At 42.9% G+C, this 12,079-nt stretch overlaps 1 protein-coding gene across 2 annotated transcripts; it reads left to right on the forward strand.

Moving 5' to 3' along the window:
* The first annotated feature begins 5,108 nt into the window (after positions 1–5,108).
* LOC142053006 (transmembrane protein 14C-like) lies at positions 5,109–12,079 on the forward strand. Of its 2 annotated transcripts, none has more exons than XM_075084037.1 (5): positions 5,109–5,665; positions 5,865–5,948; positions 8,286–8,387; positions 11,211–11,298; positions 11,499–12,079. In XM_075084037.1, the coding sequence occupies exons 2-5, from the start codon at positions 5,873–5,875 to the stop codon at positions 11,554–11,556; spliced, it is 324 nt and encodes a 107-aa protein (XP_074940138.1). In that variant the 5' UTR covers positions 5,109–5,665; positions 5,865–5,872; the 3' UTR covers positions 11,557–12,079. The 2 variants fall into 2 exon arrangements, with proteins under 2 accessions (XP_074940138.1, XP_074940140.1); XM_075084039.1 differs by lacking the exons at positions 5,109–5,665; positions 5,865–5,948 and adding exons at positions 6,084–6,775; positions 7,090–7,154.

Below are 12,079 nucleotides of genomic sequence, written 5' to 3' on the forward strand. Positions count from 1 at the left end.
AGGGTATAACTCCAGCTCATCTCTGTATGCTCTGACACTGAAACAGAGCGATCATCATCAGTGCTGTTACAAGATTGTTCATGTGGCGATGGCAGTATTCTCTTAAAGGTGGGTGTCTGTATTTATCTTCTGTAACTGTTTCCCTTATTTAGATAAATTATCACAACCCCTTGTCTGAATATTCAGTATAGTTGATTTTTATATATGAGCTCAGTTTAATTCAACATTAAAGGGATTTCAATTTTACTTTAGTTTGAACTTACACAGCTTTTAACTTTAATTATACCCTGAATGTGTGTGTAAACAAACACAGGCAAATAACACAGGATTTAAACTAGTCTGCAGACTTCGCAGGAAGGGTACCAAATCAGGTTTTTAATTGATAACAAGGCTCCTGTAGTAAATATAGGGCTTATAGAGTATAAGCTTAAATAAGAGAATTGTGTAATGTTTTCACTTGTAAAGTGTTATGCCTATTTTATAGTGCTTATCTTATGTTCTTGACAAAATGGCTGCCACTACTAAAACAGTTTTTATTGGTTTTATTGTTTGAATTTTTAAATACATGAGCTCATGGCCATGGATATCACAATTACAGAAGCAAGCTCTCATGAGCACCAGGAAAAATCCAGTCTGCACATAATTTTAAGAATTAAAAAGCAAAAATTCCACAGAATTTTGGTTCTAAGGTTTAGGCTTAGAAGTAAATATTAGACATTTGTAAAAATCCAGGCTCCCTGTCTAGTAACAAAGAATTGTGAATCTCATAAGACTCAGAAGAATTTGTAACTGGAGACAGAGAAGACAAGTCCTAACAGCTTGTAAGGTGAAATACAGAAAGAGTCCTGAGAGGAGAACTGATATTTTCTATACCTTCAGTGAGCGCTCAGCTACAGACCAGTACTTGGCATATTTTTTGTTGTTGTTTTCTTGTGCACGTCTTCCTTCTCAGAACATTTTCCATTTTAGTTTTCAGGGAACTGCTTAGACTGATAGAGGGGAGACAGTAGTGCAGAGAGAGGAGATGTGAGAAAGCTCTTCCTGTGTCAGAAAGGGTGAGCATGTGTGTCACTGGTAGAGTAGATGGAGCCAAGGCTGCAAGAAACAACAGCCTAGTGAGCAGTGTCTCAGCTGAGCCCCAGGTGAGTTCAGCAGCTCCAGCAGCTGTGGATTTCTTCCAGTTTTTCTGCTTCCCTCTTGAGGAACCCCAGTGCTGGACTGCAAAGAGGATCTGAGTGAAATTGAACCTCATAGCCGTTACACACCTTGAACAGAAAAGGGAACCCCATCCATAATAGTACACATCTGTGCTGGTTATTACACTTTCCAGGGAGACTGGAGATCTCTAAACCACTTAGGCCAACAAGGGAATTAAACTACTCTCCACTTCCTGACCATTAGGCTAATTCATAAAGACGGGAAAATTCGAAGTGCAGCTAGAGAAAGCTGCATTTTGCAGAAAGCACAGGCCTCCGATGTTTTGTGCCTTCTGTTACGGAGAGGAACTAAAGCCCCTCAGCTCAGAGACGTGGCTGGAGGAGTGCTCTTTCTTTCTATGCGGTTAAATGTCTATTGGAGGTAAGTGCATAGCCAACTGAAATAAATCATGCAGTATCATTTACATGAAGAAATCTAGTTTCAGCAGAAAAGAGTGTGTGGACAGTTATACACATCTCTAAATTTTTTCCAGATTAAAAAAAAATGCAACACAGAATCCCAGGTTGGAAGGGACCTCAAGGATCATCTAGTCCAACCTTTCTAGGAAGAGCACAGTCTAGACAAGATGGCCCAGCACCCTGCCCAGCCGACTCTTGAAAGTGTCCAGCGTGGCCAAGTCAACCGCTTCCCTGGGGAGATTATTCCAATAGTTGACTGTCCTTACTGTGAAAAATTTCCCTCTGATGTCCAATCGGATTCTCCCCAAGAGCAACTTGTGTCCATTCCCCCTTGTGCTCTCCACGTGACTCCTTGTAAAAAGGGAGTCTCCGTCTTCTTTGTAGCTACCCCTCAAGTACTGGTACATGGTGATGAGATCCCCTCTGAGCCTCCTTTTCTCAAGGCTGAACAAACCTAGTTCTCCCAGCCTGTCCTCATGTGGCAGGCTTCCCAGTCCTTTGATCATCTTGGTGGCCCTTCTCTGGACCCCTTCCAGCCTGTCCACATCTTTTTTGTATAGCAGGGACCAGAACTGTACACAGTACTCCAGGTGTGGCCTGACAAGTGCTGAGTAGAGTGGGATAATGACTTCTTTATCTCTGCTGGTGATGTTCTTTCTGATGCAACCCAGCATCCTATTGGCCATTTTGGCCGCAGCAGCACACCGTTCACTCATGTTGAGCTTCCTGTCCACCAGGACCCCCAGGTCCCTTTCCACAGAGCTGCTCTCCAGCCAGGTGGATCCCAGTCTGTGCTGCACTCCCGGATTATGTTTTCCCAGGTGCAAGACCTTACACTTGTCCTTGCTGAAATTCATAAGGTTCTTGCTGGCCCACTCTTCCAGCCTATCCAGATCTTCCTGCAGAGCAGCTGTCCCTACTGGAGTGCCTACTTCCCCACTCAATGTGGTATCGTATGCAAACTTCATGAGGCTACACTTGATGCCGTTATCCAAATCACTTATAAAGATGTTGAATAACATTGGGCCCAGTATCGATCCTTGAGGGACCCCACTTGTGACAGGTTGCATCTTTGAAAAAAGAGCTATTTACCACCACCCTTTGGGTGTGGCCTGCCAGCCAATTTTCTACCCACTGCACAGACCACTCATTTAGGCCATAACGCATTAATTTCTCCAGGCAGAGGCCGTGCGGGACCGTACTAAAGGTCTTGGAGAAGTCCAGGTAGACAATGTCCGGTGCCCGCCCCACATCAACCAGGCAAGTCACTTTATCATGTTTGGATCAACTGGGAATTTCGTTCCCAAAGCCTGGGACCCGACAGTGTTGGTAAAGACAGAGGTGAAGACAGTGTTGAGGACCTCTGCCTTTTCTGCATCGTTGGTGACTGACTCTCCTATTGTTTAACAGTGGGCCTACATTCTTCTTCTTTTTCTGCTTGTGGTTGACATACCTGAAGAAACCTTTCTTGTTATTTTTGACATCTATGGCCAGTTTCAATTCAAGCTGGGCTTTTGCTTTCCTAACTGCATCTTGCACGCTCTGGCAATGCCCCTGTAGCTCTCAATGGATAATCCTCTATTTCTCCGTCTCTGGTATGCTTCTCGTTTGGATTTGAGTAGACCTAGGAGTTCGTGGTTGAGCCACGGGGGCCTCTTGCTCCGCTTATTCCCTTTCCTTTATAGGGGATAAACTGGTTTTGTGCCTCCAAGAGAGAGCTCTTGAAGAACTCCCAGCACTCACTAGCTCCTTTATCTTCCATGGAAGCATCCCATGGAAACCCTCCCAGCTGAGCCCTGAGTGAACTGATGTTTGCTCTTCTAAAATCCACAACCCTTGTCTTATTACTGACCTTCAGCATGCTCAGCAGGATCCCGAACTCCACAATATTATGATCAATGCAGCCAAGGCTATCACTAACCAAGATATTACAAAGCAGGTTTTCTTGTTTTGTGAATAGCAAGTCCAGAAGTGCCTCATTCCTGGTTGGCACACCTAACATTTGTATGAGGAAGCAGTCCTCTACGCATTCAAGAAACTTGGTGGATGACATGTGAGCTGCCGTATTGTTCTTCCAGCAGATGTCTGGGTAGTTGAAGTCACCCATAAGGACCAGGTTCTGTTGGCCAGAAGCTTGCTTTAGTGCCCCAAGTGTCACTTCATCGGCATTGTCATCATGGTTAGGAGGTCGGTAGCAGATGCCCACTGTGAGGTCCTGCTTGGAGATGACCCCTTTGACTTTAACCCAGAGGCATTCGCTAGAGCAGTTGCAATCACCATAGGTGACTTCAGTATATTCGAGGCTTTCCTTAATGTAGAGGAAATGCAACTCCTCCACCTCTTGTACCCTACCTGTCTTTATGAAAGAGCCTGCAACCGTCCATTGCGATCCCCCAGTCATTTGAATTGTCCCACCATGTTTCAGTTACTCCTATGATGTCATAACCTTGGGAGTGGGCAGGGAGCTCCAGTTCCTCCTGTTTGTTTCCTAGGCTGCGTGCATTCATATACATACACTTGAGGTGATTACTCTTCTGTCTCACATCTTGGGAGACAACAAAGGAACATTTGTCATTGCACTGATTGGCCTGACTTACTCCCGTTGGATGTGCTGGTATGAGCATTTCCACAATGGATCCTACCCCTCAAGTCCTTCAGTTTAAAGCCCACCTCACCAAGTTAGCCAGCCTACTGCTGAAGATTCCCTTACCCCTTTTGGACAGGTGGATTCCATCCCTCCCTAGCATGTTGTAGTCATTGAAGAACACTCCACTGTCATAAAAACCAAACCCCTCATGGCGGCACCAGCCACGTAGCCAGTTGATATACACTATGCGCCTATTTCTGGCTGCTCCCTTCCCTCAAACTGGCAAATGGAGGAGATTTTCTCCTCCACACATTTTCTTTACAAGATGGTTTCCATCTCCCACTGCTGCATAACTTCCACAGTAGAAGACCTTCTGTTGCACTAGTTGTGCTTGTAATTTGAAAATTACAGAAATCCTCTACATCTTTCGTAAAAGGGCTATGTTGAAATGACTGATGAAAGCTAGTGGTAGAGTTAGAACTGTTGTGACTAAAACTTGTTGTTTTGGGGGAGTCAGTACGGCTTCAAGACAAGATGTGCCTCAACAAAAATTTACAACATTTGACCTTAGAAGAAGCAGACGTACAGAACCATAAAGATAAGGAACTGCAGAGCAGACACTAAACCAGAACAGACCATCCCTCAAGGACAGTATATATGAGATCTCAGAACTGAGTTTGCGCAAAAGCAAAAGTTAACTAGCGGACACAGTGAGGAAGAGTATATCCTTCATCCAGAGACCCCTGACAACCACCCGGAGACACCAACAGGCATGCGCAAAGGACATTTATTTGCATATGATAACGAGTTATTGGAAAATTAATGATTAGGTATATCTTTTCTCGGAAAATTAATGAATATGTATGTAAAGCTTGTATAAGTTATGCAACTAACGCTGTGTGGGCACGCACACTAGGACGAGTGATCCCCTGTGCGTCCAGTGCTGCAATAAAGAATACCTTCTTAATAGTCGTTCAGGGTATTGAGTCCTGATTTCGGCTTTTCACGGCATCACTAGAAGCGGTCTGTAGGCTGCCCAGAGTTGCAGCTTATGCCACGCCAAAAACCAACGCCAAATTCTCAGCTGTACCACATACCCCCGCTTCTGGTTCAGGACTAGGATGGACAGGCTGCAACGAGCGCTGTTAGGAGGGCGCTTTACCCCTCACTGCACAAGCACACACAACCTCCCGCACTGAAGCCTCTCCTCATCTGCAGGCACCCGGGCTTGCTCGGGCATCCTCGATCCCCCCCGCCGGGGCCGGGGGAGCTACTCACACGGTTTTTTGGGTTCCGGGTTTTGGGGTTTTTTGGTTTTTTGTTTTTTTTTTTTTTTTTGGCGGGGGTAGGGGGTGTTCCTCCCCTCAGAACAGGCGGAAAAGGGAAGCTTTGGGCGGTGCGTTGCTTCCCCTTCCGCAGGCTGCTCCGCCCCGGGCTGCTGCGGAGCGGGGCCGCCGGGCAGGTGAGCGCCGGCCCCCCGCGGCGGGGCTGACCCCGCAGCCTGCGTTCCCAGCAAATCGGTTTTCATCTCGAGCGCTCGGTTTGGGGCTTTGGCTTTAGGCAGGCCTTGCTCGTGGAAAAGCTCCCCGCGGCAAAAAAATTTTTTTTTTTTTTTCCCCGTAAAAAAGAGACACCGACCCTCACCCTAATTTCTCTTCCAGTTTTCCTCATGGCAATGGACTGGTTCGGCTTTGGCTACGCCGCCCTGGTGGCATCGGGAGGACTCATTGGCTATGCAAAAGCAGGTAGGGTGCGGGAAGGTGCTTGCCCCTTCTTGCCCCCCCATAACTTTGTGTGGGCTGGGCGGTGTTTTATGAAAGCCTATCTCGAAGTTCGCGCAGATGTAAAGTTTATCAGTCTGTGCCACGGGCTGATAACTTGCCTCTGTTGGGGTGTGGTGCTTTTTGGGTTGAGCTGTTGCTTTGGGCTGATAAGCCCACAGTTTGCTTTCTCGTGGATGCTGGTATCCTGCCCCTGCTTTGTGCTCTTTGGGTGAACTAACATAAGTTTGCTTCAGAAAGGCTTTTTCCTTGCTATTTTAAATATAAGCATTCTATAAATGTCCTGTATCTTCAAATTACATAAACACCATTTTTTTTTCTTTGAGATTTATTGTCATTTTAATGTTTGATGGTAACAGTATACTGCAAGCTGCAGAGCGCTTTCAGAAGGATCCTTTCTCCAAGTAGAGCTGAACAATGCAAATCAGTCCTTAGGCTTTTTCCTTTTCTGGGCTCTGCATCATAAGCTTACCCTCTGACCTAGTGCTTTCATTTCCTGCCTTTTTCTGAGTTTGCCCTCCTCCAGACAGGACTGTGGATTCATCCCTGCTGCAGTACTGTCACTTTCAGCTTTGAAAATCCTTAAGCTATCTTACTGTTTGTGATATGCAGGTGCATTGCTGAAGTCAGTAAAGATCTTTGACTACGTAGATGCTAATGTGTATTCCAATCTGCTTTCTATTGGCTTGATTTATCCTTTGGGCTGTGAGTGGAGTTTAGCGCAGGAGGGACAATACTAAGAACTTGAGTAACTAATTGCATCTGTACTTCTCTGAGGCTATTATGAAATGGTAGGTGTCTCTCTTATCCGCTCTCCCAGGTGGGTGGACGTGGTCATGCTGAGACAAGGGGATCCAGGTTGCAGGATTTTTGAAGGGGGAACAGGAACTTGTGTGGTGACTTGTAGGGAGGGGAAAAAAAAATTTACCGTATCTCTCCTAATAACTTGGAGAAACCAAAAGAAAATGGGACTTTCATCTATAGAGCTTAGATGGTGGTCTGTCCTTTTACAACCATGTCTATTTATCCACACAGACAGTGGTCAGCAGTAGGTGCCTTGGGAAGCAAACAAAGAGTGATTGATTGATTTTCTCTCCTCATTTAGTAAGTTCTCAATGTTTCAAGTCAGGAACTTCCTGAGCCAGAGGTGGTGTGGTTGTCCTAGTAAAGGTATGTGTCACAGCCACTTAAACAATGCCTTGAAGTAAAATTCAAGGATATGATGGCCATTTGCAAACATGTGCAAAAAACTGTAGCTACCGCATATTGGCTGTTAAACTGTATTCCGTCCAGAGCAGGCACTTAGAGTGTGCTTTTCCTTGCACAATTACAAGAATATCTGGTGCTTTCTATTGTCTTTGTGTCTTGCTTTTTATACCAAAAGCAGGATCTGAAGCAATGTTACAGCTGCCATGTTGATTACTGAAAAATGATTACTTTCTGGTAGCAATATGTGATCCTCCTGTATCATTGAGGGACGATATTTATCAGCTTAGCTTTGCAATCTTGAGTCCTTTAAAGGTGACCTGAAAAATTGAATATATAAAGAACCACACTCAGTAGCATAAAGTCCTGAATTCTCCATTAACCTTATTGAGGGCATTCACTGCTCACAGTGGTCATGGCACTTCATTACTTGATGTAATCTATAAATCAACAATTTGGATGTGGTATCCTTTATCTTCTGGTAGCTTGGGATTAGCATTTATACTGAGGACTTGATCCAAAGTTTAGGTGAGTCCAGGGAGCCTTCTTCCAAAGTCTGCAGTTACCTTTGGATCAGATCTTAGGTGTACTTCAGGGATATGACCTTTCTTACTCAACTCTGCTCTTTTTGGCAACTTTTTTCTTTGTTAGCCTGAATGCCCTCCTACCCAGTTCAGTCCATGTGTTCTTTTTCTGATCTTAAATGCTAACTATTTCATCCATCTCGTTTACTGCCTCTCAAAGAATTCTGATATTACTGTGCTGAAACAACATGGTGCAGTATGCACAAAGAAAACACCAGTTCCTTTGCTTTTCTCGCTGTTCTTTCCATCGTAAATATATTAATGGCTTTGCTGTTAAAGAATTAAATGCTAATGCTATTTGTATCTTATGCAAGACTATTTGAACATGTTTCTTGGTGCAGATCAACATTGTCTAAATACCTGAAAAGCAAAAAAAAGTCTTTAATCTGCTTTATAACAATGAATGCCTGTCTTTTTTTTTTTTTATTGTTGGTGTTTTACAAAACAAAGCAGCTGATGAGCAAGTTTATTTCTGAGCTTCTAATAAATACATTAACTTTTACTTATTCAGGTAGTGTCCCGTCGCTAGCTGCTGGCCTTTTCTTTGGGAGTTTGGCTGGGCTGGGTGCCTATCAGCTCTCACAGAATCCAAATAACATTTGGCTTTCTCTGGGTAAGTCATTTAAAATTTTAATTAGAAGGGATTTTACTTACCCTAAAATAATTGGATATTTAAAATGAGTACCTAAAAGTCTCTGCAGGAGAGTTGAACTGATAGTATTATAAACCTAGTTTCAATCCAATCTTTAAATTTGTGTTTAAAATCCCATTAGTGGCCAAACTCCACTGCTCTCCCTGGAATGTGAACTGTTAGCATTATTTTTTTTTTTTAAAGAATGTATTGAGAATGCCTATTAAAAACCGCTTGTCTTGGTGTGTCTTGCTCAGTGATTTCTCACTATGTTCCTGTATCCCTTTCACAAGAAGAATAAAGTACTTTGTGTAATAGTCCAAACTTATATTTCTGTTCCTCTTCTACAACAGAAGAGAAAAATATCTGTTATTTGTCATTAGAGTTGGTCTTCTGAACATCAAAAAACCTACAGGTTGTGAAAGAAAAAGTGTGCCAGGATAAAGTGAAACTTACATGGTTTAAAAAAAGTAATCAAACCAAATACCATTATGTCACAACCTTCAGAAAAAAAAATGCAACAACCCCCCAAAAAATCAAATAAGCATTTTGTTTTAGAAACTTGTACTTAGTATGGTGTGAATCTCCAATATGCAATTTTTGTCTTTCTGCCGCTTGCCATATAGTGTTCAGGGTTGTGATCACATTAAGGCATTTACCACCTATTGCTTTACCCTGTGTGTGCCTAATACTCGTGCCAGTTGCAAAATAACATGACTTGAACTTTTCACATTTACTAGTAAGTTAGGGTACCTTGCAATTGAAGTGGGCTGAGAAATAAATGTAGGTAATTCCTGTAACTCAAGCTGATGCCTGACACTTGTTAGGCTGCTGTATCTCAGGTGCTTGTGAGTGGGTGTTTTGTGTAATCCTTTGGCCAGTATCTGTTAGTAGTAGCCTCTCCTCTCCCCTCCTGATCTGTAGAAGGCATCAGTACACGACACTCCTCTAGCACTAGCTGTTTCAGTCCCCAGGCTTGGCTGAATTGGTGGCTGCCACCATGCACCTGTCTCATACTGGTGTGTTCAAAGGATCCTAGTGCAAAGGAAGTGCTAGTAAATGCATGGCTGTCCTCTGTGTCTCCTCTTTTTGGCCGGATCCTACTTTCAGCATCCTGCAGGAAGCTGGAGCATTTCAGGAAGCGTGATTCCTCTGCAGACTATACATACCCCTAGCAGGGGCTATGTAAAATGAAATGGCAGAAATTGTGATTGGCTTATTTTTATGTATGACAAATACATGGAATTGCAAAAGTGTTGCACGCCTTGGGAGACTTAACTGAGAAGCAGGCTTTGGTGTAACGCAGTTTCTTCTTCCTTCTTCTCAGAACTGGAGCTTCCCTTCTCCCTGACTTTGAGAAGATGCCTGCAGAGAGTCACTGCTTAGTGCTTGAAGAGGTGCCACTGGCTATAGCATTTGTCACTGAAGTGGTGACATAGCATCTAGCTCTTTGATACGTGGAAGTCAGAGTGACATAGCATCTAGCTTGTTGAAATGTGAAAATCAGAAGTGAAAGGGGAAGGCCCAGCATTTCTCTCCACTTCAGCTTTGTCTACAGTGCAGCCCACTTTCACATCTACTGGATAGGTCAAAAGCCATGCATGATCAAGCCTAAGTAACTGGAATAAACCGCAAATACAGCAAGCTTAACAGGAGTGAGACAAAGCATTTTCCCAAATGTGAGAGAGAGATAGATTTCTATAATTCAGTAGCATATGGGGTGTTTTCCTCCTCCTTTTCATGCTTTAAAGTTTTTGGAGGTGTGTTCTACTGCTGTCTTAGAGGAAATTACATATAGCGAGGTGCACGTATTTTGAAGCCTGGCTACTGATTAGAGCTTGAGGTATTTGAATACTGAAGTATTGTAGTTCTTTCTTGTGTATTAGGCTGTGGTCCCAATCTTTTATATATCTACTGATATGAGACTGTTAGTTGTCAAGAACAATATTTAGGTTGGTGTTAGGGAGGAGGGATGCCACGGCTAGGACTGAAGATGAGCTGGGTCCTGCAGGACCAGCCATTACGCGGAAGCGATGGCAGAAAATGAGAGTGGTTGGAACATGATGTTCATGTGTAGCTGTTACCGCTGGATAGCAGAGGCATGCTAAGGCTTAGGACTTAATCAGTATGTTTTCCATATAGTTTTCTTGGTATTCTGTCTTTCTTTGACACACAGTGTTACAGGGATTGCCCTTTCTATTTTACTGGCTCTGTGAAACTACCTGGCTCTTGTCTCTATGTCAAGTGGTCAGGGTGGATAGCTTTAGCTCTGGTTTTAGTGGAAGGTGGTCCAGGGCTGAAATGGATTGCTAATGCTTAGCACTTACATAGCACGTTTCCCTTTTGAAGTCTTTTGCAAATGTAAATTAGTTAATTCTCACAACATTACTACAAGTTAGACAAGAAAATGCTATTTCTTTTTACAAGAGGTGGGGGAATTACAAAATTACGCGCACAGGTTGAATGATTTGGCTGCACACAGGGAAGGAGTCAGTTCCAGAGCTGTGTAGTATCGAATATTTCCAGTCTCCAAAGAAGCACGTTTTGACACAGAAATTTGAGTGTGTGCAGAATCAGATGGAGTGCACTGTCTGCTAGAAATTGATTTAGAATATTTACTCTTCACATATTGATGCATTCCAAAGTTTGCAGTTTAATGACTCTCTTAGTCCACCACATGAAATAACCCTGTTTCACTTTTTACTTGATGCTACTACTTCTCTCTGTTCCGTTAGTTTTGAATTGTAGCATCTCTCTCACACACATGCATCTCTGCTGATGGGACCGTGTAATCTCTCATTTAAGTTACATCTGGAACACTGACTGCCGTCATGGGAACAAGATTTTACAACTCCAGAAAATTCATGCCTGCAGGGCTAATCGCTGGTGTCAGGTACAGCACAATATACTTTTTTTTTTTTTAACCTCCTATGAGTGATTTCTCATTTGCTTAATTAAACTGAGATGGAGTGAATCATACTGTTTGTATTCTTTTTGTTTCTATGCACCAGTTCCATGGGAAATATTTGGAAATTAATTGGTCAAATGTTATTGTTATTGTTGTTTAATTCTGTGTTTTTTCCCCATATACAGTTTGCTAATGGTTGGAAGATTAGCACTGAAGATGGTGGGAAAGCCCCACAATAAGTAATTGTTAATTTTACAGTGTAGTATCGGAATAAGGAAATCTGATAATGGATTTCATGAATGCAGAAGCAAGAAGATGGAACTATTTTCTATATCAAGACAATTTATTTTCCTTTTTTTTATGTAAAGGGGAGTAGAATTATGGGACAGATTTTTTACATACAAGGTACCGTTTATTTCAATGATCTGGTAGAGCTATTACTATGAAGTGAGAAATTGGTCCTGGGTTTGATTTTTTTTTCCAGACACATTTCAGTTTTTATATTCCAAAATATACATGTCAGCATGACATGTACGAAGCAGAGGGGACCTGTAATTAAGAAAGTATCCACAGAGGCACCAGCAGTAATTGGCCAACTACAACAGTGTATCTCATACCATTCATACTAAGTATTACAGTACGCTTTAGCAGTTGCATTCTGAGTTTATGTACCATGTCTGTATAACACCAAAACGATCTTACCTTTGTATTGTGAAATGATGCTAAAATGTTGCTTTCTACAATTAAAATCTGTTACAAACCTTTA

Source organism: Phalacrocorax aristotelis, chromosome 2 (assembly GCF_949628215.1).
Source record: "Phalacrocorax aristotelis chromosome 2, bGulAri2.1, whole genome shotgun sequence".
Taxonomy (NCBI): domain Eukaryota; kingdom Metazoa; phylum Chordata; class Aves; order Suliformes; family Phalacrocoracidae; genus Phalacrocorax; species Phalacrocorax aristotelis.

Excerpts from the sequence above, each read along its gene's own strand:
- LOC142053006 (XM_075084037.1), top strand. The coding sequence starts at position 5,873 with ATGGCAATGGACTGGTTCGGCTTTGGCTACGCCGCCCTGGTGGCATCG. Across the intron at positions 5,949-8,285 it reads CATTGGCTATGCAAAAGCAG|GTAGTGTCCCGTCGCTAGCT; the intron begins GTAGGGTGCGGG and ends TTACTTATTCAG. Across the intron at positions 11,299-11,498 it reads GGGCTAATCGCTGGTGTCAG|TTTGCTAATGGTTGGAAGAT; the intron begins GTACAGCACAAT and ends CCCCATATACAG.